The sequence below is a fragment of the Equus caballus genome, chromosome 7 (genome assembly GCF_041296265.1).
Source record: "Equus caballus isolate H_3958 breed thoroughbred chromosome 7, TB-T2T, whole genome shotgun sequence".
In the NCBI taxonomy this organism is placed as follows: domain Eukaryota; kingdom Metazoa; phylum Chordata; class Mammalia; order Perissodactyla; family Equidae; genus Equus; species Equus caballus.
In genome coordinates, this window is record NC_091690.1 from 2,999,073 (window position 1) to 3,023,912 (window position 24,840).

Genomic DNA, 24,840 nt, shown 5'->3' on the forward strand with positions numbered 1-24,840 from the left:
GAACGCGATCCTGTCCCTGCCACCCCCTGACTCCCACCCATCCTTCACGTTCAGGCTCAGATGTCCTCTCCTCCAGGAAGCCCTCCCTGACTGCCCAGATAGTGTCAGGAGTGAAGCTCCCGGCTCACCTGGGCTTCCCCAGTGGCACCCTGGTTCTTAAGCCCGTGGGTGTGTCTGTCTCCCTGGGGACCTCAGTGATAGCAAGGACAGCTGTCTTTGCAGTGCCGGGCACCCCAGGGGACAAATGGACTGAATGCGTGAAATTCACATGCTCCGGGGGCTTGGCCTGCTGAGTCCTTCCTTAACTCGGGAACATTTCCAGGCTGTCCCGCCCCACCCTGGGGAGCCAGGCCCTGTCCCGGGGAGGCCTCAGCCCGGCCCTGCGCGGGAGGGGCTCCCAGTCTGAGAAAAGAGCCAGCGGAACGCAGCCCCGTGGAGGAGCCCTGTCCCCTCCTTGCCTCCGTGCTTCCATGGAGCATCTATGCCATCCCGAGTCCCCGGGACTCAGCATTCCACATGGACCCGGGCCCCGCCACATCTCTCGCTGATGAATGAATCCGTGTGTCTGGCGCGGGTACTGTGCACCAGGCACCGTGCTGTTGAGTGCTTGGTGCATAGTACTGTTTATTAGGAAACCCATTTCCCGGAAGAGGAAAGTGGAGGCCAAAGCAGGTAAGTAAATATCTTGGCTGAGTCACCTCGGTGGTCCATGCGGGGGGTGCGCAGGGCGGGGCCCCGGATTGGAAGTCAGGCGTGTCAGCGCGCAGATCCCCCCCCTCACTGGAGACGAGAGAATGAATGAGCGGGTGAGGGAACGAATGAATGGATGAGTGAGCGAGCGAGAACACCAAGGCCCAGCGGCGGTGGGAGGTTCTATCTCTCGAGGGTCCAAGTCCCGAGTCCCCTGCGACCCCCCGGCCAGCCTGGAGGAGGCGCACCTGGGCGCAGGCGGGTCCCCGGAGACCCTTCCGCGCATCCTCCAGGTGGTGGCGGGAAGGTGAGGGGGGGCCGGGGTGGTACCCTCTTTCCTCCCCGCCAGCCCAGCCCCCTCCCTGGCGCTCCCCCCACCCGCGGGGGAGGGGCGGCCTGGGGGGGGGGCGGCGGGCGGGGCGCGCGGGGGAGGGGCCTCCGGGCGGGGCGGGCAGGACGACCGAGCCCCGGCAGCGCGCGCCCCTCCCTGCGGCCCCTCCGCCCGGACGGCTCCCGGCGCCCCGGACGCCATGAAGCAGCTGTGTCTGTGCGCCGCCGCCTCCTGCGCGGTAGGGCCGGCGAGGGGGGCGCGCGAGCGAGCGGGCGGGCGGGGCGCGGGCCCTTCCTCCCCCCTCCCCGCCCCCAGCCGCGCGGGCCTGGACCCCCCACCCCCGGACCCCGGAAGGATGAACAGGGAGGAGGCGGCGTGGGGCGAGGGGGGGCCAGAGATGGGGGAGATGGGTGATGGATGGGACATTTGGGGAGACGTGGGGGCATCTGGGGAGACGGTTTGCGGGACAGATGGGGACCCCCAGGAGAATTTATAGGACATGTAGAGACAGAGTTTCAGGGAACAGTTTGGGATGGGGTCCTTTCTGGGGACAATTGGGACGACATTTTTGGCTACAGATATTAACATTTGGAGAACAATTTTGGAGGACATTCGAAGGATGTTTTGGGAGGACATTTCTGGGATGGATGATGGGGTTATGGGGGGGTGACTTGGGCAACACTTAGCGACTTTGGCGAGGACATTTTGGAAGATATTTCAGGCCACGGCTGTAGGGGAACAGATCTTGTGACATTTTGGGGACAATTGTGGCATTTCAGGGTGGCCGTAGAAGGATAGATGGCAGAGGCCCTTCTGAGGGACATTCGAAGGGACCCTTTTAGGGTTTCTGGGGGGAGGCTTTGGAGGGTAGTTGGGGAAGATGTGGGTCACTGTGATGGGGCCATGTTGGGAAGGTGGCTCTTTGCCCAGGAACAGGCTGGCGACCTGGGGGGGGGACTTTTGGGAACGATGCTAGGGGCCGATGCTGGCAGTGGGTGTTGGATGGCCAGCTGGGGCGGTGGACCTGGGGACACAGGCCTGGGGACGCCGCCTCAGCCCCCCCACCCAGGACCACCTCCCCCGCAGCTGCGGCTCGGCCCCCCCGACCTCGGCTCCTGCCCGCCCTGCGGCCCCTGCCCCATCCCGAAGCCGGCAGCCAGAGGCAGGTGCCAGGCAAGTGCCCAGGGGCGGGGGGGAGAGCCCACAGCCCCTGCCAGGGGGAGCGGGGAGGGGGCGGCGGCCCGGCCCCATGCTCCTCTGGGTGCCCCCCCGCAGAGCCAGGACTGGGGGAAAAGCGACGAGCGGTTGCTGCAGGCCGTGGAAAACAACGACGCCTCGCGGGTGGCTGCCCTCATCACCCGTAAGGGGCTGGTGCCCACGAAGCTGGACCCCGAGGGCAAGTCCGCGTGAGTGCCCACTCCCTGGGGGTAGAGGGTGACAGCTCAGGGTTGGCCACCCTGTGGCCGACCCCTGGCCTCTGACCTCCAGGTTCCACCTGGCGGCCATGAGGGGTGCAGCCAGCTGTCTGGAGGTGATGCTGGCCCACGGCGCCAACGTCATGAGCACGGACGGGGCAGGTACTGCCCGCCGGGCCCCTGGGGAGGGAGGAGGAACTCAGACCAGCTGCCCGGCCAGGCCCTGCTTCAAGCCCTCAGTGTCCTGCTGAGGAAGGGGTTCCCTTCAGTGCCCCCGGGGTGGCACAGGGGCCGGTTAGGCTGTGATGCCCAAGGACACAGACCCGGGTTGGCATTGAGCAAGGTGAGTCAGCTTGTGGAAGGGGAGCAGCTGGGATTCAGCTAGTGGCCGAACCAGGGGAAGTAGCTGGAACCTCGGGGTGTCTGAGCTTAAGGAGTATCTGGGGCCATGAGAATGGCATCGAGTTCGGGGGAGTATCTGAGTGACGTGGAGTAGCTGGGGTTCAGAGGTCGCTGGAGCTCTGGGAGTAGCTGGGACAAAAGGAGAATCTGGGTGTGTGATGTAACTAGGGATGGGAGGGCATAACAGAGAGTAGCCAGGATGTGCGGAGTAGCTGGGGGTCTGTAGAGTATCACGGACGGACATAGCAGGCACGTGGAATAGCAGGGGTGTGTGGATTAGCAGGAACATATAGAACAACCGTGGATTCTGAGGGACAGAGCTGGCCCTTCAGTGTCGTTAAGCGTGTGGAGTAGCTGGGGACGTGGGGAGTAGCTGGGACCATAGGGCTTGAGGAGCGGGTGGGCGTGGAGCAGCTGAGATGAGGTCGTCTGGGACACAGGCTGGCCGGGGCTTGGAGAATCTCTGGCCACAGGGAGTGGCACGGTTTTGAGAAGGACGTGGGGTTTGGGGCTTCCCAGCTGCCGGGAGACTCGTCACAGAGAGTTGACAGGGCAGCTCGGGGCGCAGCCGGAAGCTCCTGGGCATGTGGAGCCCTGGTCAGTCTTGTCTCCCTTCCAGGTTACAATGCCCTCCACCTGGCCGCCAAGTACGGGCACCCTCAGTGCTTGAAGCAGCTGCTGCAGGTCATTGCCTTTCTTGTCTCAGATGCTCCCTGACCCCCAGGTGCTCCCCGAACCCCAGATACTCCCCAAACCTCAGATACTCCCTGAACCAAGATACTCCCCAAACCTGAGATACTCCCCGAGCCCCAGATACTCCCCAAACCGCAGATACTCCCTGAACCAAGATACTCCCCAAACCTGAGATACTCCCCGATCCCCAGATACTCCCCAAACCCCAGATACTCCCTGAACCAAGATACTCCCCGAAACTCAGATACTCCCTGAACCCCAGATACTCCCTGAACCCAGATACTCTCCGAACCCGACATGCTCCCTGAACCCCAGATGCTCCCCGAACCCCAGATACTCCCTAAACCTCAGATGCTCCCCAAACCCCAGATACTCTCCTTCCCTGACGACTCCTGAGTCCCAGCCATTCCTTGAACCCCCACATACTCCCTGAATCCCAGCTGTTCCTTGGCTCCCTTTACTCCTGAGCCCCAGCTACTCCTTGGACACCCAGATACTCCCCAAGTGTCCAGATACTTCCCACACCCAAGATACATGTCTGATACCAGCGATTTCCTGAGTCCCAGCTTCTCTCCAAACCCCAGGTACTTTCTTAGCCACAGCCGCTCTCAGAGCTCCCATCTACTCCCCAAGCTGCCAGCTGCTCCTCAGCTCCCAGCTATTCCCTGTTTCTCACCAACTGTCATAAAAGCAGAGCGTCCCTCAGGGGCCCGTGAGGAGACTGGCTTGCAGAGCAGACAGGTGGGAGGGGAGGCAGGGGTGAGGCAGGGAGCCCAGAAGACAGCACAGCTCAAGGAGGAGCAGTTCCTGGAGAAATGAGCCAACGAAGGGGATGGGTCCGCCTCCAACGACCTGTCCCCCTCCCCAGGCGTCCTGCGTGGTGGACACTGTGGACAGCAGTGGGTGGACGGCCCTGCATCATGCAGGTGGGTGCAGCCCAGCCTCGCCCTGCCCACCGCAGCCCACCACTGGGTGGGGACAATGAGGGGACGACCGACGGGAGTGTAACTTGCTTTGAGGAACCCCCAAGGAATCTCAGAAAGGCCAAAGGTCGGGGTGCCCTTACTACTCATCAAGTCCAAACGCCCTCCTCGAGGGAGGGGAAGGGACCCACCCACTTGAGCCAGAACTCAGCCCAAGGTCTGTCCACCGCGCCCATGACATTCGGGAATGGCCTTCACTGATGACTCGAGAAACGTCTGTCCTTTGGGGAACTCAAAATCCATTATGAGTCTGTTTCAGAGTTTTATTCACTGTTGAAAAATTACTTGCAGCTGGAGTACGCTGCCACCTAGTGGCGGCGGTGCCTTTGGTCGCACTGTGGAAGCTCATTGGTTTTTTTTTTTTTTTTTTCATTCAATAAATATTTATTGAGTATCTGCTAGGTGCCAGGCTCTGTTCTAAGCGTTGGGATTACAGCGGCAAAGAAAATCCCATACGCCCTCGGGCACACAGCAGGAAATCAGATAGAGTTTGTTGACTTCTCCAGCGACCCCAGTCCCGTCCTTCTTTGAAGTTCTAGACGGATCCGCCATCTCCCACTTCCTTGACCTCACCAAGGTCTTTCCCACCTCAGGGTCCCTGCCCCTGCGGTGACCTCTACCCTCTTCCCTCACCTTCAAAACTCGGAACTCAGATCGAACCCTGAGAAGCCTTCCCAACCTCAGCTGAGTTCTGACCCCTCTGGTCAACATTAACACTCTCTTGGTACACTGTAGGTACACAATAAATACTTCTCTCTTTTTCCAGCGGCTGGCGGCTGCATCGCCTGCTCAGAAATGCTCTGTTCCTTCAAGGCACACCTGAATCCCCGAGATCGGGTGAGCCTCTGGGATCTTTTTGGGAAAGAGATGGTGCTTGAGGTACGCTGTCACCAAGTGGCAGCATCTCAGCCACCATTTGGAAAGTGTGGAAGAGTTGGAGGTGAAATTCAGGGGCAGTCCTGTAGGCTTCCCGACCTCTCAGGGTCAGCTTCTCATGCCTTGTTTCATCCCTCCCCCAACCCCCACTAGTTGGGTACAACACCCCTCATCATAGCAGCTCAGATGTGTCATACAGATCTGTGCCGCCTCCTCCTGCAGCAGGGGGCTGCCGCCAATGACCAAGACCTGCATGGCAGGTGAGCATCTCTCCTCCCAGCCAGTTCATCGTGTGCTGTGTGACCTTGGCCAAGTCTCTTAACCTCTCTGGGTGGAGGGGAATCCAGTTGGCCAGCCTGGGTGTTGAGAAGGGTGTGGGGGTTCAAGGATGTCCTCAGCTTCTCAGGAGCCCCCTCTCCCGGCAGGACAGCCCTGATGCTGGCCTGTGAGGGGGCCAGCCCCGAAACTGTGGAGGTGCTGCTGCAGGGCGGGGCTCAGCCGGGCATCACCGATGCGCTGGGCCAGGACGCTGCTCACTATGGCGCCCTGGCGGGGGACAAACTCATCCTGCACCTCCTGCAGGAGGCGGCCCGGCGCCCCTCACCACCCAGCGGTATGCCAGCCCCGTCTCTAAGCAACTTGTAGCACCCCCTCCGTCTCCTTGTAGATGGTTTCTTTTCCCCCTTCTCTCCCTACGATGGATAGTTTCAAGGTATCCCTATTTGGAGGTTTCATGGCTCCCCAGATCCTACTCAGGACTGTTTCAAGGAGCCCCAGAGCCTTACGAATAGTCGAGGGATCCTCTCTCCTATCCTAGGTCATCTTTAGTCTCAGGTCTTTACTTTTCCTAAGAACTGGTGCCCCACTCGCCGCATACGGGAGCTGCCACCGTCTTCTTTTTTGAGAGTTTCAAGGTCCCTCCTTTCAGCATTCTGCCAAAGTAGTTGATTCCTGCCTTCAGAGTCCTGATTCTTGGGGAAATGGGAGCTCTCCCCCCCCCCCCAAGCCCTCTGGGCTGGCTAGTGCCCTTCGTAAGGCTGAGAATGGAGTCCCTAGAACAGAGTGCCTGACCCTGCTTCCCTCTCTCCCCCGCCCTCCCAGAGGATGACTCAGGAGAGGCGTCATCTCAGGTATGGATCCCTAAGCAGTGCACACACCACCTTCCCCCTTGCCCCAAGATCTGTAGGAAGAGATGGGCCCCTGCCCCAGGGTTATGGCTCGGGAGGACCTGTTTGGGAAGAAGGCAACCTTCAGGATACGCTGCCACCAAGTGGCAGCAGCATCCACAGCATAACTCCTAGAACTGGGTGACAACGCTGGGGGGATGGGACTAAATCATGGGGCAGGGGGTGGGGTGGGGTGGGAGAGGGGACTGAGATTGGTGAGGGCTGGTGTCGCCAGGGAAGGAGGCGGGTCTGGCCCCTTTACCTCTCCCAGCTCTGCAGCATCTCAGCTCCACAGGAAAAGGAAACTTGTAGACAGTCTGGGGAAAGTACCAAGGGACAGAGAGGGACAGAGAGGAAAGCAGAAGTTCTGGAATGTGGTCTCGTCCTCTTTGATGCTGGGTTAAGTGAGGACCAGAGAGAGGCAGGGACTTGCTCAGGATCACACAGGAAGTGAGGGCAGAGATGGGGCTGGTGACACAGAGTGGGCTGGCTGGGGTGGTTTATTTGGGTGGGAGACAGGCACGTCCCCCATGTGCCCCCATCACCCCCTCCCCCCAGAACTCCGTGTCCAGCCGTGAAAAGCGAGGGGCTACCAAGAAGCGGAAGGCGCCTCAGCCCCCCGCCAGCATCCCTATGCCGGTGAGAGGTGCCCTGGCCGTGGGGGGAGGCGGGAGAGGGAGGAAGCTCTGGCTCAGGTGTGGGAGGGGACAGCCTGTGGGCCTGATCTGAAGGTGGTGGGTCCCTGGGGCGGGGGGAACAGGATGATCGAGACGCCTACGAGGAGATCGTGCGGCTGCGGCAGGAGAGGGGCCGCCTGCTACAGAAGATCCGGGGTCTGGAGCAGCACCAGGAACGGAGGAAGCAGGAGGTGAGGGGCAGCAGAGGCCCGGGCCTGGGGCTCAGCCTGGGGTGGGGTGCAATTCTGGGTGGAAGGACCCCCCTACCTCTCCTTCCTCCCTCTCTCCCCCTCGCTCCCTCTGCTCCAGCCGCACGAGCCTCCTCACTGTTCCTCCAACATGCCAGGCATGGTCCTGCCTCAGGGCCTTTGCATGTGCTGTTCCTCTGCCTGGAACCCCCTTCCCCCAGAGGTCCCTATGGCTCCCTCCCTCCCGTCTTTGCTCAAAGACCCCTTGTTGAAAGACACCTCCCCTGCCCACCTTATTTAAAACTGTAGCCCCCTCCACTCACTTCCCAGTCCCCTTTATTTTTATTCAAAGTGCTTACTGCTATTGGACATACCACGTGGGTCCTATTCGAATTCACTCACTTCACTGTGAGCCCACGGGGGCAGGCATGGTCCACGGTGCCTGGCTCACAGTTGACGCTTCATAAATATTTATCGTGTGAACGAATATTCGAGTGAGTGAATAAACGAATGAGTGAATGAGTGGCCCAAACCAGGCCTGACACAAAATCGCCTTCAGTCAATATTTAGTTGTGAGCAAGGGGGCCGAGCTGTGCTGGGTGTACAGGAGGAGCAGAGTGGCCGTCCGTGGTTGGGATGGAGGGCTGCTAGACCAGAGGTGGGCCGGGGAGACCCCCCGCCCGGCCCCCAGCCCGGCCCGCTTCTTCCATCAGCTGCCGGAGGCGGAGGCCAGCTCCCTGCACAGCCTGGAGAGACAGGTAGGCGGAGGGGGGGAGCCGGCCCGCAGCGGCCCTGCTTCCTCCTGGAGGGGGCTCAGCCTCCCGGCCTCCTCCAGGTGCAGGAGCTGCAGCAGCTGCTGGCGGAGAAGCAGGAGGAGAAGGAGAGTCTGGGCCGGGAGGTGGAGAGTCTGCAGAGCCGGCTGTCCCTGCTCGAGGTGGGCGGGGCCTCTGGGGAAGGGGGCGGGGCAGGGGCGGGGCCTAGGTCGGGGTGGAGACAATGGGGCGGGGCCTCTGGGGGAGGGGGCGGGGACAGGGGCGGGGCCTAGGTTGGGGTGGAGACCATGGGGTGGGGCCTCTGGGGGAGGGGGCGGGGACCTGGGGGCGGAGCCTCTGGGGTGGGGCGGAGACCTGGGGGCGGGGCCTCTGGGCTGGGGCTGAGACCTGGGGGCGGGGCCTCTGGGCTGGGGCTGAGACCTGGGGGCGGGGCCTCTGGGCTGGGGCTGAGACCTGGGGGCGGGGCCTCTGGGGGCGGGGCCGAGACCTGGGAGAGGGGCCTCTGGGGAATGGGAGGAGACCAGAGGGCGGGGCTTCTGGGTGGGGCCTCTGGGTGGGGCCACCAGGGGCGGGGCTCCTCTCCTGTTGCAGCTGCCTGACAGCCACACTAACACACGTCCAGTCTCACAACATACCAGCACAGCAGACATACAGTCACACACAGATAACACACCATAGCGCACACTCACGTACGCACAGAGGTGGGCAGCCACGCTCTATACGTGTGGTCTTACATGTCCAGCGGGCAAACTCGCAGCAAACGCACCCGGGCGTGCATAATCACACACATCGTCAATACTTGCGTGCATGCAACTGACACTTATTCAATCACGCACAGACAGCGCACCCACAAACACGCGTGCACACACGAAAATTTCCAAACGTACTTAATTAGGCAAACGTATCTACACGTACACAACACAGATGCCCTCAGCCCCACGTAACCCAGGCTCAGAATCCCAGCCGCGCCCTCGCGAGGACACCCACCATCCCTCCCTCAGTCCCATGTGCCCAGGCTGCACGACATCCAGCCGCGGTCCTTAGGATTTTGGTCACACACTCGGGCAGCCCCGGGCTGTTTCCTGCCCTCCCTTGGGAGCTCAGCATAGCCCCTGGCACACAGTAGGCACTCAATAAATACTCGTGGGCCAAACACAGTCAGTCTGATACTTGTGGGGAGTCATAGAGACACGTGAACATCCCCATCCGCTCTAGATTCTTGGCGGGGCTATGGGGGCTGGAGGGGAGGCAGGACCCCGAGCCAGACCTTGGCCTCACCCCTAGAATGAACGGGAGAACACCAGCTATGACGTGGCCACCCTGCAGGATGAGGAGGGCGAGCTGCCCGACTTTCTGGGTAAGCCCCAGATGCGGTCCCCGCCCCACGCACCCCCACCCGCCTGTGCCTGGGGCCCTGGGTGATGGAGCCTTGACCCCCAGGCAGTAAGGAGTTTGAAGCTGGGAGGAAGCTTGGCCCGCCTCCGTGTTTCTTCCACTTGCCTGAGCCTGCCTGCCCTCGGGGCCCTGACCCACGGCTCCAGACCCCCAGCTGCCATCCCCTGTGGCCCGGGACCCTGGGGCCTGACTCTGTGCCCCCCATCAGGGGCCGAGGCCCTGCTCTCCAAGCGGCTAAGCCCGTCAGCCCAGGAGCTCTTGGCCTCGCTTCAGGAGCAGGTGGCCGCCCTCAGGAGACAGAACCAGGAGCTGATGGAGAAGGTCCAGGTGGGCAAACTGAGGCCTGAGAGAGTGGGGTGGGGACAGCTCTGAGGACCCGAGGGATTGTTACCTGGGGGTTCTGGTGAGTACGTGGCTGAGTCTGTGGGCGGGGAAAGTGGCTCCCCTCATGGTCACATCAGCTCTCGCCTGACTCCCCCCTCCCCACCCCGCCACCAGATCCTGGAGAACTTCGAGAAAGATGAGATGGATGCGAATGGTTCGGCCGAGGTCATCCCTCTGGCCCTCTATGACTCTCTCCGGGCTGAGTTGGACAAGCTCCGCAGGCAGCACGCCGAGGCCCTGCGGGCTCTGGAGGAGCAGGGGGCGCAGGAGGCCCCTGGAGAAGAGGATGCGGCCCCCGGGGAGGGCGAGGGCCTGGGAGCCAAGACCACCAGAAATGGGCCAACGGAAACACAGCTTAATGGGACCGTGGCTCCAGAAACCAAGGTTAACGGACCTGAGAGCACAGAGGAGGAGGCTGCGGGAGTCGAAACCACCGAAGCAACACCCACGGGGGCCAAGGCCACAGAAACAAAAGCCACAGATGTCGAGGCCACAGGAACAGAGGACGTGGGAGCTGAGAGCTTGGAAATCAAGGCCATGGAGGCTGAGGTCACAGAAATGAACGCTCTAGAAGGAGGAGGAAACCCAGAAACAAAAGCCACTGGAGTCGAGGCCGCAACCACGAAAGCAGAGGAAGCAAAAATGAAGCCCGGTGAAGTGGGTGCTGTGGAGGCAGAGCTCATGGGCACGGAGACCACAGACATGGAGGCCACGGGAGTGGAGGCCACGGATCCAGAGGCCATGGGAGCGGAGGCCGCGGGCTCTGTCCTACACCCGGGGGCTGCTGAGGCCTCAGAAAAGCTCCAGGCCGAGCTGGAGACCAGGATTCGCGCCTTGGAGGAGGCACTCCGGCAGCGGGAGCGGGAGGCCGCCACCGAGCTGGAGGCCGCCCGTGACAAGTGCGAGGCCGCGGAGGCCGAGGCGGGCCGGCTGCGTGAGCAGGTGCGCGAGGCTGAGGGTGGTGGGGTCGGCGTGGCCAGAAGCAGCGACACGGTCCAGCTGCGGGCAGCCTTGGAGCAGGCCCGGGAGGACCTCCGAGCCCGTGACTCCCGCCTCCGGGAGCTGGAGGCCACCGCGGCCTGGCTGGATGAGGCCCGGGCCGGCCGGCTGCTGGCCGAGGAGGAGGCCCGGGGGCTGCGGGCCGAGCTGGCCCAGCGGGAGGAGGTGAGGCTGGAGCAGAGCCGGGAGCTGGAGGCGCTGCGGAAGCAGCTGGCCACTGCCACGGCTGCCGGTGAGCAGCAGCGGGCAGCGGCCGCCGAGCTGGGCCGAGCGCGGGATGAGGCTGAGGCCCGGGCCGCGGAGCTGGCCGCGGCCTGCGAGGAGGCCCGGCGGGGCCTGGCGGAGCTGCACGAGGCCTCGGAGGCCCTGCGCCAGTCGGCTGTGCCGGCCTCCGAGCACCACCGGCTGCAGGAGGAGGCCCTGGAGCTGCGCAGCCGGGCGGCCAGCCTGGAGCAGGAGGTGGTGGCCACGGGCAAGGAGGCTGCCCGGCTGCGGGCGGAGCTGGAGCGGGAGCGCATGGGCAGCGTGGCCCGCTTGGACCACGATCGCGTGGTGGGCGCGCTGCAGGCCGACGTGGCCCGGCTGGAGGGGCAGCTGGAGGAGCTGGGCCGCCGCCACGAGAAGACCAGCGCTGAGGTCTTCCAGGTGAGCATGGCTGCAGCCCACCCGGCCCCCCCAGCGGCCACTCGGTGGCGTTCTGTCCCCACAACTGTGGCATGTTTCCCCTCCATCCGTTTCAATCCTACAGACGCTTGACCCTGCCACTGTGTCCAGGTGGCCCTTTGACCTGCAGCCATTCTGACCTCCTGGCTGTTTTGACTTGTATTTTCTTTTCTTTTCTTTTCTTTTCTTTTTCTGAGGAAGATTAGCTCTGACCTAACAGCTGCTGCCAATCCGCCTCTTCTTTTTGCTGAGGAAGACTGGCCCTGAGCTCACATCCATGCCTATCTTTCTCTACTTTATATGTGGGACGCCTACCACAGCATGGCGTGCCAAGCGGTGCTGTGTCCATACCTGGGATCTGAACCCATGAACCCTGGGCCACCGAAGCAGAACGTGCTCACTTAACCGCTGTGCCACCAGGCCAGCCCCAGTTTTTGGCTTTTTTTAAACCCAGGTGATATTTTTTTGTCCCTGATACTGGACTTTTTTTTTTTTATTAAGATTATGATAGTTTACAACCTTGTGAAATTTCAGTTGTACATTATTGTTAGTCGTGTTGTAGGTACACCACTTCCCCCTTTGTGCCCCCCTCACCGCCCCGCTTTTCCCTGGTAACCACCGATCAGTTCTCCTTGTCCAGTATCAGGCCCTAATATATCACCTTACACCCCTTAGAATGGCAAAAATATCATTCAAAAAATATCATCAAAAAAATCAGTTCTTGTGTATATGTTAACTTCCACCTATGAGTGGAGTCATATAGAGTTTGTCTTTCTCTGTCTGGCCTATTTCACTTAACATAATACCCTCAAGGTCCATCCATGTTGATGCGAATGGGACGATTTTGTCCTTTTTTATGGCTGAGTAGTATTCCATTGTGTATATATACCACATCTTCTTTATCCAATCATCAGTTGCTGGGCACTTAGGTTGGTTCCACATCTTGGCTATTGTGAATAATGCTGGAATGAACATAGGGGTGCATGGGACTTTTGGAATTGCTGATTTCAGGTTCTTAGGATAGATACCCAGTAGTGGGATGGCTGGGTCATAGGGTATTTCTATTTTTAACTTTTTGAGAAATCTCCATACTGTTTTCCATAGTGGCTGCACCAGTTTGCATTCCCACCAACAGTGTATGAGGGTTCCTTTTTCTCCACAGCCTCTCCAACATTTGTCACTCTTGGTTTTGGATATTTTTGCCATTCTAACGGGTGTAAGGTGATATATTAGGGCCTGATACTGGACTTTTTGAGTCTATTTTTTTTTCTTAAAAACCAAAATCCCTCCAAACCTGGCAGCTGTTTTAACAGATATATGAATAAGGAAGTACCTCTGTGACTTCTATAATGTACTTGTTGTCAGGAAAGCATTTTTCTCTCTGAGCTCCTGTTTACTCACCCGGATGATGTTGATAATTATAGTTTCTAATCCTCCCATGAAAATTAACTGGTCTAATTTACATAAATTACTTACGGCAGTGATGGTACAAGTGATCAATAAATGGCAGCTGGATTACTCTTTTTCCAAGAACACGCTCTTTCAAACCAGATAAACCCTTAGTCTACTTCCTAGAGTGTTAAATTGTAGCCAATCTGTCCTAATGGAATATCTAATTATTATTATTATCCATTTTTTCCTGAAGCTATTATTTCTATAAAGGCCAGTGTTCCCCCAGGGATCCATTTTTGCAGATCTAACATTGCTGTGATCTTGGTATTTTTGTGAAAAATGCAGTCATCGACATTTGGACATTTGTTTGCTTTTCATCCAAATTCTTCTGTTTTTCTTTCATTGTGTAAGAAATCTATGAACTTTCACACCACTGGCAGAGAAAAGAACACTAGTGATGATGATGATAATAATAAATAATAATAATAATATCACCATCTCAAATATAGCTCTTACCGTGTCAGCAGGCACTATTCTAAGCATATTCCATGTATCTGCTCATCTTATCCTCACAACCACCCTGTGAAGCAGGGGCTATTTTACATATGAGGAAACTGAGGCCAGAGAGGTTAAGTCACTTGTCTAAGGTCACACAGCTAGCAGGTCAGAGGTACTTGGCAGAGTCAGAATATTCACAGTGTCCAGGGGAATCCAGAAGTTCCTCCAAATCAAACTCCTTGAGGTCAAAATGGGTTTGAATGTCCTTACGTCAAAATAGAGGGTCAGCAGGTGTCTTTGAAGTCCTAATGTCCTCAGGGTCACACGTGGGCTTGGGCCACAGGTCCAGCGGGAGGCCCTGTTCATGAAGAGCGAGCGGCACGCGGCCGAGGCCCAGCTGGCTGTGGCAGAGCAGCAGCTGCGGGGGCTCCGGACCGAGGCGGAGCAGGCACGCCAGGCCCAGAGCCGTGCCCAGGAGGCTCTAGACAGGGCCAAGGAGAAGGACAAGAAGGTGGGTCCACTTTTCCTGCACTCCATCTGGGGGCCCTCACTCAGCAGAGGTTGGGGAGAATCCAAGAGTTCCCAATGGAAAGGGTCTTGGGAAATCAGTGCATTTTCCAGATGGGAAACTGAGGCACAGAGAAGGAAGGAGACAAGTCACACCCAGGCTACTCTTCCAAATACTAATTATAACCCCAGTGACGTTTATTGAGTGTCTACTGCATGCCAGGCCCCGGGCAGTGCCTTTAACACAAATTAACACTTATCTTTTTTTATCCCCATTTGAGGAAACTGAGGCACAGAGAAGTGAAGCCACTTGCCCAAGGTCACACAGCCATGCAATGGTTCAGCCAGTTCCCAAGTTCTGTCCTTAAATAGTAATGATGGTGATTCACAGCAGCCTCTGCTTATTGAGTGGAGTGTTTTTCACATCTTGTCCCTTTTAATCTCCCAGCAACCCTAAGAGCCAGAAAGCATTCTTATCCCCATCTTCCGGATGGGCAAACCGAGACCCTGAGAGGCAAAGTGAGTGGCTCAAAGTCACCCAGCATGTCACTGGACAATGGATGTGACCCCCGGAGTCCCGGCTGTGTTAGCTCTAAGTCACCCAGCCCTGGCTCCTGTGTGACCTTGGACAAGTCACTTGACCTCTCTGAGCCCCAGTTTCCACCTCTGTAAAATGAAAATGCAATTGTGGTAGAGATTATGGTTTATTTGTAGCAGGGTTCCTCCCTCTGGCACTGCTGACATTGGGGTCGGGTCATTCTCTAGGGGGCTGCCCTGGGCACTGTGGGGGGTTGAGCAGCATTCCTGACCACCACCCACTTGACGCCAGGATCTCCCCCAGTGTGACAGCCACAGACATCTCCAGATTTCGCCTGGTGTCCCCTGGGGGGGCGGGGAGCAGAACGGCTCCTGGCTCAGAACCTCCGATCTCTAGTAATAATAACAAAGCTCAGCATTTATTGAGTGCCTGCTGTCTGCCAGGCACAGTTTGAACTGAATCTCTGTTCAGAGTCACAGTAACCAACTGAGGTGAGGACTGTGTTGCTCCCTACTTGACAGATCAGGAAACTGAGGCCCAGAGAGGTTAGGTGATCTTCCCAGGATCTCCTGCAAGAAAGGGGGGATCCAGACGGACAGAATCCCAGGGCTGTCTGAGCCCCCCGGGGCTGCTTTCAGCCCTCCTGTCCCGTCAGCCTCCACTTTCCAGGGACTCCAAGAGGGGGATGTCACAGCACCCACCTGCTTTCTCTGTAAAGGGTCGGCCAGGCGGCGTTTTCGGCCCTGCGGGGCAGACGGTCTGCGCTCAGCGCTAAAAGCGGGCGTGGCCAGGCATGCAAATGAGTGGGTGTGGCCATGCATGTAAACGAAACGGGGGTGTGGCCAGACATGTAAATAAGTGGGCGTTTTCGGCCCTGCAGGGCAGACTGCCTGTGCTCAGCGCTGAAAGCAGGCGTGGCCATGTATGCAAATAAGCGGGCGTGGCCAGGCATGTAAATGAGCGGGCGTGGCCAGGCATGTAAATAAATGGGCGTTTTCGGCCCTGCGGGGCAGACTGCCTGTGCTCAGCTCTGAAAGCGGGCATGGCCATGCATGCAAATGAGCGGGCGTGGCCAGGCATGTAAATAAGTTCTGAACGCGGCCCCTAGGTGATATGTAAATGAGTGGGCGTGGCCGGGCGCCAACCAAATGTTATGTTCAAAGACAGAAATGTGAATTTAACTTAATTTCCACCTGTCCCAAGATGTCATTCGACTTTTGACTCCCCCACCCCCACCCCCACACCTTTTAAAAATGCGAAAACCATTCTCAGCCCCAGTTGGCGAGCCTCAGAGATGTGAGTTTCCTTGCAAACCTCTGTCCCTCGGCCTCGGCCCCTGGCACGTGGCTGCTGCTGCTGCCGCCACCGTGGAGAGGTCCCCAGCCCTGCTGACATTCCTTCGCCCCCACCGCAGATCACAGAGCTCTCCAAGGAAGTGTTCAGTCTGAAGGAGGCGCTGAAGGAGCAGCCGGCAGCCCCGGGCACCCCGGAGGTGGAGGCCCTCCGTGCCCAGGTGAAGGGTCTGCAGCAGCAGCTGGAGGTGAGAGCTTCGTGGGGCACAGGGACGGGGACCCCAGAGGAGTGACAGGCAGGCAGGGGCCTGGGGGACGCGTGCCAGGCATGGAAGGGAAATATTGCAATATTTTAGCAACCGGCATCGTCGCGCTGGTGCGTGCCATCAAAATAGGGGCTCGGGGTGCAAAGGTGTCTTGGGGGGGGTCCTGCTTTTCTGAGCACGCCCCTCTCCCCACAGGAGGCTGCCAGGGGCCACAGTGCCGTGGTGGCTTTGTATAGGAGCCACCTCCTGTACGCCATTCAGGTGAGTCACTCCCAGCTCCGGGCATACCACAGCTGCTCTCTGGGCCTCAGTTTCCCCATCTGTGCAGTGGGAGGCTGGGCTCGGTGGGGGGAGATTCGTGGCCTCCCGGTGGGGAGGGCGGGGAATGGAGAAGCCGGAACAGGACCGGACAGGCTCTCTCTCTCTCCTCCCCGCACCCCAGGGTCAGATGGACGCAGATGTGCAGCGGATTCTGAGTCAGATCCTACAGATGCAGCGGCTTCAGGCTCAGGGCCGCTGAGCCTCAGAGCTCTGACGGCCCCGCCCCGCCCGCCAGGCCCCGCACGGGGCGTCACACAAGGACCCTCTGCCCTGGGAGACCAGCCTGGGCCCCTTCCTGACTGTCCCGGCCGTCTCCTCCACCCCACTGGGCCCTGCCCGCACGGGTCAGCCTAGACCCTGGCCCTGACCGTGCGCCCCTGCCCCCACCGGAGAAGCTGTGAGGCCCCCTCCCACGTCTGATCGCCGGACGCCACCCCAGGAATGACAGCAATAAAAGCTCAAGGAGCACAGAATGCGCGTGTGTCCCACTGCCAGGAGGGGCGGGGGTGGCCCGGCACGGGGATTAGGGACTAGGGTGGGGAGACTGAGGTACGCACCTGCAGAGCCCAGAGCCCTGTCTCCAAGACGAAGACCGTGTTAATGCAGATATTTACCAAGCCAAAGTGGGCGCCAGAAAGTTCCTGATGCGCAGGAAATCCCAGCATCCAGGGAAGACGGGATCCAAGCGAGCATGCACGCGAGGCTGCCTCATTTCTCCCCTTGAGCCCGGCCAGCCCCTGGGCGAATCCCCCAAAATCCCCTGGCAGTTCCGGGCTCTTCCCGGCTCCGGGGGGAGGGGAGCACGCCGTGATCCCCCCGCCCGTCCAGCCCGTCCCTGGGGGTTTCCTTGGGCGTCCAGGACTGGCACACGACCTGGCAGGGCTTGGAGTGTGGAGGGCGGCTGGCCAGGGTGGGTCCCCGTCGCTGCGGCCGGTGAGTGACCGGGCGGCTGTGTGGTCGTGCCTGCATATCTCTGGTCCCTTTATTTCTCTGTCTCTGGGTCTCGGTCTCTACCCCTCCCTCTTTGTCCATCTGTCTCTCCATCTCTCATCTCTCTCTCCCTGTCTCTATCTCTGTCTCTCTCTTGTCTCTGTCTCTGTCTCTCTCTCTCTCTCCCTGTCTATTTGTCTCTCTCCGTCTCTCCCTGTCTCTCTGTCTCTCTATATCTCTATCTCACTGTCTCTCTATCTCTTCCTGTCTCTCTCTATGTCTGTCTCTCTATTGTATCTCTCTCTACATCTATATCTGTCTCTCTCTCTCCCTGTCTCTCTCCGTCTCTGTCTCTCTAGGTCCCACTGCTGGCTGTCCCCTTCTCTTTCTCTATGTCATCGTCCCCCTCCCCGGGGTTTCCCCTCCTCGCTGCAGCCGGAAGGAAGGACTGACGGACAGGCTGTTCTGGGAAAGGCCACGGGGTCCCCACTTCTCTCTTTCGTGGCCTCCTCTCCCCGCCCCCACCCTCGGGGCCTTCCACGCCTGCGCCGGGGGGGTGGCCGGCAAAGGGACCGGGGGCTGCTCCACCAGTGAGTCAGACCCGGGGAGGGGACGTGGGGGGCCTTGACCAGTGGCTGGGCTTCCCCCGAGGCAGGTCCTGAGTCCCCTGCCTGAACCTCGAGAGTCTCTGAGGACACAGTCCGCCGGAGCCATGGCCCTGAGACTTCTCCTGGCCCTCGCCCTTTGGGCCGGCTGCTCGCTCTGCCGTGGGACAGAAGGTGTGTGGGGCCCCCGGGGGCTGGGGGGCCTGGGCAGAGGGACATTATCTGGGGACTGGACTTTGTCTGCCAGGGAGCATTCTCGAGCAGGGTGGGAGCTCACACACCTACTGTATGCCCATGGGTGGGAGTGGGTTACCATTGCATTGCATGGATGGGGAAACTGAGGCCCAGAGAGAAAGAGGCCTGCCCCCAGTGACACCAGGAAGCCACAGCTTGGAAAGATAGAAGGATGATAGACAGGGAGATGGATGTGTGGATAGATAAACAGATAGATGATAGACACAGATGATAGATAGATAGATGATGGGTAGAAAGAAATTTTAATTGCATGCATTCATTTCACGTGCTTCAAAACAAAACTATTGCAAAGAGGAGACACAATAAAATACCTCCCTCCCACCGGGGTCCCCCGCCCCCCAGGTCCCCTCCTTGTTTCCTTAAGCCTCAGTTTCCCCACCTGGAGATGGGCTCAGAGTCCTGCCTTGGTGGGTTGTAGTGGGGGTGAGAGACAATGGAGGTGCCTTTCATTCATTCCACAAACCTTTATTAGGCACCTACTGTGTGCCCGGCCTTGGCTGGCAGCCGGGCGGGGGCAAGCACACAGTAGGGCGTTGCAATCTGGGGTAAATCAGAAACTCACCATCCTGCCTCTTCCCCTCCTCGGGATCGGGCAGCTCCGGGCCAGCCCAGGGTGCGTTGCTGGGCTTCTAGGTACCCCATCGCCGTGGATTGCTCCTGGACGCTGCCACCTGCTGCAAACTCCACCACGCCCACGTCGTTCATTGCCACGTACAGGTCAGAGAGCTGGGGGGCTTCCTGGGGACCCCACACTCTGGCCGACCCCCTAGAATCAGGACACCCGCAGACTCAGCATGAACCGAAACCCTCAGAGGTCTAGAGCGGTGCCGTCCAGTAGAAACACACTTCCTAAAATACATACTGCATGCCATGTGAGTTGTTTAGAACTTTCTAGAAGCCACGTTAAAAAAGTGAAAAGAAATGGGTGACGTTCATTTTAATATTTTATTTAAACATCTACCTATCCCAAATATTTATCCTTGAGTACGACTGAGTGTAATGTAACTTCCCATGCTTATCTACGATTTCTATATTTAAATTTATAATAGGAGTTACTATCATTGAATCTGAATATCTAAACTGTTATCACGTCCACATGTCATCAATATTTTAAAAATTAATGAGCTAGCTTACAGTCTCTCTTTTTATACTAAGTCTTCGAAATTCCCTATGTGTTTTACTCATGTGGCACATTTCAATTCAGACGCTACGCTTTCGCCCGGAAACTCGGTCTCTGATTAGATTTCCTAAAATTTAAGGTTGGAGAAATAGATCCGCACAATCGATTTGCTCTGGAGAATTTATCCAAGTTTTCTGATAGCCAGAAAGGTGACATTTAGGTTGGATAAAATAAATTAAGTGCAAAAGTCATGCTCAGTTGCACGAGCCACGTTTCAAGGGCCCGAGAGCCACACGCAGCGGGCAGCTGCTACATCCAACGCAGAAACAATGTTTTGATGGTCGTGGAAAGTTTCTGTGGATGGTGCTGAGCTCGACTCTCTAAAGTCAGAAATCTCGGGGCCTCAGAAATGGAGAAAATTAGAGTCCCATTATTCCAGATTCCAGAGTCCGTGAATGTTGGAAGTCTAAGGCTGGAATGCTGCCATTCCAGAAACTTTAGCCTCTGGAGCCCTGGCATCTCCCGTGATGCGTTACCCCCGACTCTGGTCCTCCAGGCTCTGTCATGTGGGGGCAAGCGCCTCCCCCAGGGTCACAGAGCCACGAGCAGGACCCCGGCCAGCGGCTTTTTGGCTGCTGTCCCCACTCGGGGTCCAGGGCGCAGGCCCTCACAGCGCCCACCCCGTGTCTAGGCTCGGTGTGGCCGCCCACGGGGAGAGCCGGCCCTGCCTGCAGCCCACGCCAGAGGCCACCAGCTGCACCGTCCCGGACATCCAGATGTTCTCCATGGTGTCCTACGTGCTCAACGTCACGGCCGTCCACCCCTGGGGCGTCAGCAGCAGCTTTGTGCCCTTTGTCCCGGAGCACATCAGTGAGTGGGGCGCTGGGGGTGGGGGCGGAGGGCCACCAGCTTGTTCCTGCTCCTGCCTCTCTCTCTCACCGCCCCCACCTCCTACCTGTCACCCAGGCCTGTCCATCCGTCCTGGATCCTGTTGAGTCCCCACTTGGTCCAGCCCCGTCATCACCTCCACCCGTGGTCCCCAGCTCCTGCCCTGGCCCCCACAGTCTGTCCTCCCTGAAGCGGCCACCAGAGGGCGCCGGGGAGCCCCTGAGTCGGTCCTGCCCTCCTCTGCCTGCAGCCCTCCAGGCTCCCCCTTCCTTGGGGGAGAAGCTGAGTCCTCCCCGCGCCCCCCAGGCCCCGCATGACCTGCCTCATCCCCTCCCCGCCCTCCCTCCTCCCTCTCTCCCCCTCCTCCCTCTGCTCCAGCCACTCGGGCCTCCTCACTTTTCCTCCCACACGCCAGGCCCAGGCCTACCCCAGGGCCTTTGTATGGGCTGTGCCCTCTGCCTGGGATGCTATTCTCCCAAATCTCCGTCTGAGTTGCTCCCTCACCTCCTTCACTTCTCTCCTCTGATAGCTTCTCCTCAGTGAGGCCTCCCCACACACATTAGTGAAAATTCCAAACCCTCATATGTTGCTGGTGGTTGCTAAAAAAACAGTGTGGCAGTCCATGAGTTAAACACAAGTCATCATATAACCCAGCAATTCCATTTCCGGGTATGTGCCTAAGAGAGATGACAGCATGTCCACAAAAATGGTTACACGAATGTTCATAGCAACGTTATTCACGGTAACCAAAATGTGGAAACAACCAAATGCCCATCAGTGGGTGATGGGTCCACACAGCGTGGTCCAGCCACATGCTGGAATATTACGCAGCCGTGAAAAGGAGCGAGGCCCTGACACAGCCACACATGGACAGACCTGCACACACGACGCTCAGGGAGAGAAGCAGACACAGAAGGACACACGGCGTGTGACCCCATGGACGCGAAACGTCCAGAACAGGCAGATCCACAGACAGAGAGCGGGCTCATGGGGGCCAGGGGCTGGGGAGGGGTGGGGGTGACTGCTGATGGGGATGGGGTTTCGTTTTGGGGGATGGAATGTTCTGGATTAAACAGTGGTAATGGTTGCACAACCCTGTGAATTTACCAAAAACCACTGAACTGTCCATTTTGAAAGGATGACCTTGTGGCATGTGAATTATAACAGAAAAACACTGCGACCCACTCCCCTCCTTGCACTCTCGAACTTTCCCCCACTGTTTGTGACCTCCCGCTTTGCTTCTTGTGTCTTGTCTGATGCCTGGATGAACTGAGCTCCTAGAGGACGGGGGTTGGGTCGTATCGGTCACTGCTGCGTCCCAGGGTGCAGGACATTGGTGAACACTCAGAATACTCTCTGTAATATTTGTTGGTTGTTGAATGAATGAATGAATGAATGAATGAGCCTGCTGTCCGCTGATCCTGCCCCCTGCTTGTCCATCAGTCAAACCAGACCCTCCGAGAGGCGTGCGCCTGAGCCCCCTCCCCGGGCAGCGGCTGTGGGTGCAGTGGGAGCCTCCCCAGTCCTGGCCCCTCCCGGAGATCTTCTCCCTCAAGTACCGAATCCGCTACAAGCGTCACGGGTCCGCCCGCTTCCGCCAGGTGAGCGGGACGAGGGGAGGCCGGAGAGCGCGGTTCCCGGCAGAGGGAACAGCGTGTGCAGAAGTGTTCTGGGGCTTCGAATGCAGCTTCCGGTTGCTCGCGTGCAACGTAAAGGCAGCTGGCAATGCCACTCCTGGGGAATTGGAAACAGGGACTCAGACAAATGCCTGTGCACGTGTGGCCACAGCAGCATGGCTCACAGCAGCCGAAGGGTGGAAACCACCCAAGTGTCCATCCACAGGGGAATAGATAAACACAACATGGTCCAGCCACACATTGGAATATTACACAGCTGTGAAAAGGAGCAAGGCCCTGACACAGCCGCACGCGGACGGACCTGCACACATGACGCTCAGGGAGAGAAGCAGACACAGAAGGACACACGGCGTGTGACCCCATGGACGTGAAACGTCCAGAACAGGCCGATCCACAGACACAGAGCGGGCTCGTGGGTGCAGGGGCTGGGATGGGGTGGGGGTGACCGCTGATGGGGACACACAGGGCTTCTTCTGGGGTGATGGAATGTTCTAGAACTAGGTAGACATTGGGAATACCCTAACTGCCATTGAATTGTCCACTTCAGAATGGTTAATTTTATGCGATGTGAATTTTGCCTCGATTGAAAACAACATATATTCTTTAAAATTCTTAAAAAAAAGAAACAATAAAGTTAGGGAGCCAGGGAGCGTCTGGGAAAGTCAGCTGTGTCCCGGGCAGCCTCAGATGCCGGGATGAAGAGCCGAGTCTGCAGAGTTTAGCCTTCTGCAGCCCGTCTCTAGAACTTTCTGCGACAGCGGAAATATTCTGCATCCGCATGTCCAAAATGGTAGCCACTGGCCAAGCGTGACTGCCCAGCGATTGCAATGTGGCAGGCGGCCGATGAATTGGTTTTCAAATTTTATTTAGTGTTCCTTAATTTAAAAAAAATTGCAATTGTTAAATTGAGATAGAACTCGCAGGCCAGAAAACGCACCGTTTTAAAGGGCGTGAGAGTGTGTTGCAAAGCTGTGCAACGATTAATTCATCTAAATTTGAAACTTCAAGAGCCACGTCCGGCTGCTATGGGGACAGCGCGGTGGAGCAGGGAAGGGAGCTACTGAGACCTGGGGTTAGGGCGCTGCCTGTGGGGGCTGGACTGGGACATCCTGAGGAGGATGGGGACCTGGAAGGAAAAGAGGGCCCGGTGGAGGAGAAGCAGGGTGGGAGGCGGGCGTTTCCGTGGGAAAGGCGGGGGCAGGGTGAATGGCCTCCGGGCTACGGGAGTGGTCCCTGGTTGTGGGTGCCTGGCCCTGCGATGATCTAGGGCCCGGAGAGAGGCCCTGAGTGGGGGACGTGGAAAAGGGGGTGGTCGGGGGTCCAGAGTCGGGACGGGGCTGTTGGCGATGGCAGTCCTGGTGAGTGGCGGCTCACCGCTGAGACATCCCAAGGGGCTGGTGTGGTCCAGGAAGGACTCCTGGAGGAGGCGGCTCCGGGGCCAAGCAGGGAAGGCCACACAGGCGGGGATCAGGGGGAACCTGACGTGGAGGGGGCTGCGCATGGCAGCCCCTCCCGGCCTCCTGGTCCCCGCTGACCCGGTCCTCTGTCTGCTCTCAGGTGGGGCCCATCGAAGCCACATCCTTCACCCTCCGGGCTGTGAGGCCCAAAGCCAGGTACTGCATCCAGGTGGCTGCTCAGGACCTCACCGACTATGGGGACTTGAGCGACTGGAGTCTTCCCGCCACGGCCTCTGTGACCCCGCCACGGCCTCTGTGACCCCGCCACGGCCTCTGTGACCCCGGGCAAGTAGTGGGGTCTGCCCAGCCCCCCCCCACCAAAGAGGGGGCTGGGTCCTTGACATCCTCCCCCCACTGCTGCCACTCAAGGGTGGATGGGACCCGACTGGCCTGGGTTTGCTGCTGCCGAGTTGCTGGGCGGCCTTGGACAAGTGACTTTGCCTCTCTGAGCCTCAGTTTCTCAATGTGTGAAATGGGGATGTTCCCCTCCTTAGACTACAGTGCCAGCTTTGCGAACTGTGAATGTGAGATATTTTTTATTGTTTCATTAGAAAAGGATCATTGTCATTGGGGTCAAGACGCTTCCTCCCTTCCTGAGAGGAGAGGATACAGCACGACAAATAGACAGGGAAGCCTCACTCCGTTGGATGGGTCAGGGCTGGACCAGAGGAAGAGACCGGGGCTGGGGGAGTTGGGGTTGGGGGGGCGGGGGTCCTGCCAGGGATGGGACAGTGGGATCCCTTCAGTTCAGCAGACTGGCTCACCCACGCTCCTCCGAAGCTGCCCCGATGTGAGTCCCACTGTGGGTGGACACAAACGGGACATGAGTTTGTCTGGGAAGATTTCTCTGAGGAGGGGGCAAAGCAGCCAGGCCCTGGAGGTCAGAGAGAATCCATGGGCTTGTGTGTGGATTTCGCTCAGGTCTCAACGCAACAGTCACCTCCTCCGAGAAGCCTTCCCTGACCCCTCCTCCATGGCAGGCGGAATAACAGGCCCCCCAAGATGTCCACGTCCTAAACCCCCAGAACCTGGGAATAGGGTGCCTCACCCAGCAAAAGGGACTTTGCGGATGTGATGAAATTAAGAATCATGAGGCTCCTTGAAGAGGAATGATCTTTAAGTTGATAAACATCAAGGAGGCTCACCTTGAATCATTCAAGTGGCCCCAAGATCATTCCTGCGGTCCTTACAAGGGGGAGGCGGGAGGGTGAGAGGGAGAGAGGGAAGGGTATGTGACCGTGGAAGCTGACGCCAGAGTGATGCGAGGCCACAAGCCAAGTATCGCAGGGGCCTCTGGGGGCTGGAAAAATCGAGCAAATGGATTCCCCGCCCGGGATCCTGCAGAAGGGGCCAGCCCTGCACACTCATGTTAGCCCTCTGACCCCCAGAACTAGAGGATAATAAATATGTGTTGTCTTAAGGCGCTGAATTTGTGGTCATTTGTTGCAGCAGCCGATCGGAAACTCACACGCCACCGCCTTCCCATCACTGTCCCTACG

At 58.5% G+C, this 24,840-nt stretch overlaps 2 protein-coding genes across 5 annotated transcripts; both read left to right on the forward strand.

Annotated features, from left to right (window-relative positions):
- Positions 1–322: 322 nt before the first annotated feature.
- On the forward strand, positions 323–16,922 carry ANKRD24 (ankyrin repeat domain 24). Of its 4 annotated transcripts, none has more exons than XM_070272501.1 (21): positions 323–672; positions 2,108–2,194; positions 2,297–2,427; positions 2,510–2,598; positions 3,458–3,522; positions 4,400–4,457; positions 5,281–5,351; positions 5,544–5,650; positions 5,816–6,003; positions 6,492–6,520; positions 7,115–7,195; positions 7,317–7,424; positions 8,135–8,179; positions 8,257–8,355; positions 9,479–9,551; positions 9,798–9,916; positions 10,088–11,617; positions 13,869–14,036; positions 15,985–16,110; positions 16,324–16,389; positions 16,571–16,922. In XM_070272501.1, the coding sequence occupies exons 4-21, from the start codon at positions 2,526–2,528 to the stop codon at positions 16,646–16,648; spliced, it is 3,084 nt and encodes a 1,027-aa protein (XP_070128602.1). In that variant the 5' UTR covers positions 323–672; positions 2,108–2,194; positions 2,297–2,427; positions 2,510–2,525; the 3' UTR covers positions 16,649–16,922. The 4 variants fall into 4 exon arrangements, with proteins under 4 accessions (XP_070128602.1, XP_023500196.2, XP_070128603.1 ...); XM_070272502.1 differs by lacking the exon at positions 323–672 and adding an exon at positions 1,113–1,259; XM_023644428.2 differs by lacking the exons at positions 323–672; positions 2,108–2,194 and adding an exon at positions 1,111–1,259.
- A 919-nt stretch (positions 16,923–17,841) lies between these two features.
- EBI3 (Epstein-Barr virus induced 3) lies at positions 17,842–24,761 on the forward strand. Its single transcript, XM_001916661.4, has 5 exons — positions 17,842–18,158; positions 18,836–18,956; positions 20,051–20,229; positions 21,691–21,848; positions 23,442–24,761. The coding sequence occupies exons 1-5, from the start codon at positions 18,092–18,094 to the stop codon at positions 23,598–23,600; spliced, it is 684 nt and encodes a 227-aa protein (XP_001916696.1). The 5' UTR covers positions 17,842–18,091; the 3' UTR covers positions 23,601–24,761.
- Positions 24,762–24,840: the final 79 nt, after the last annotated feature.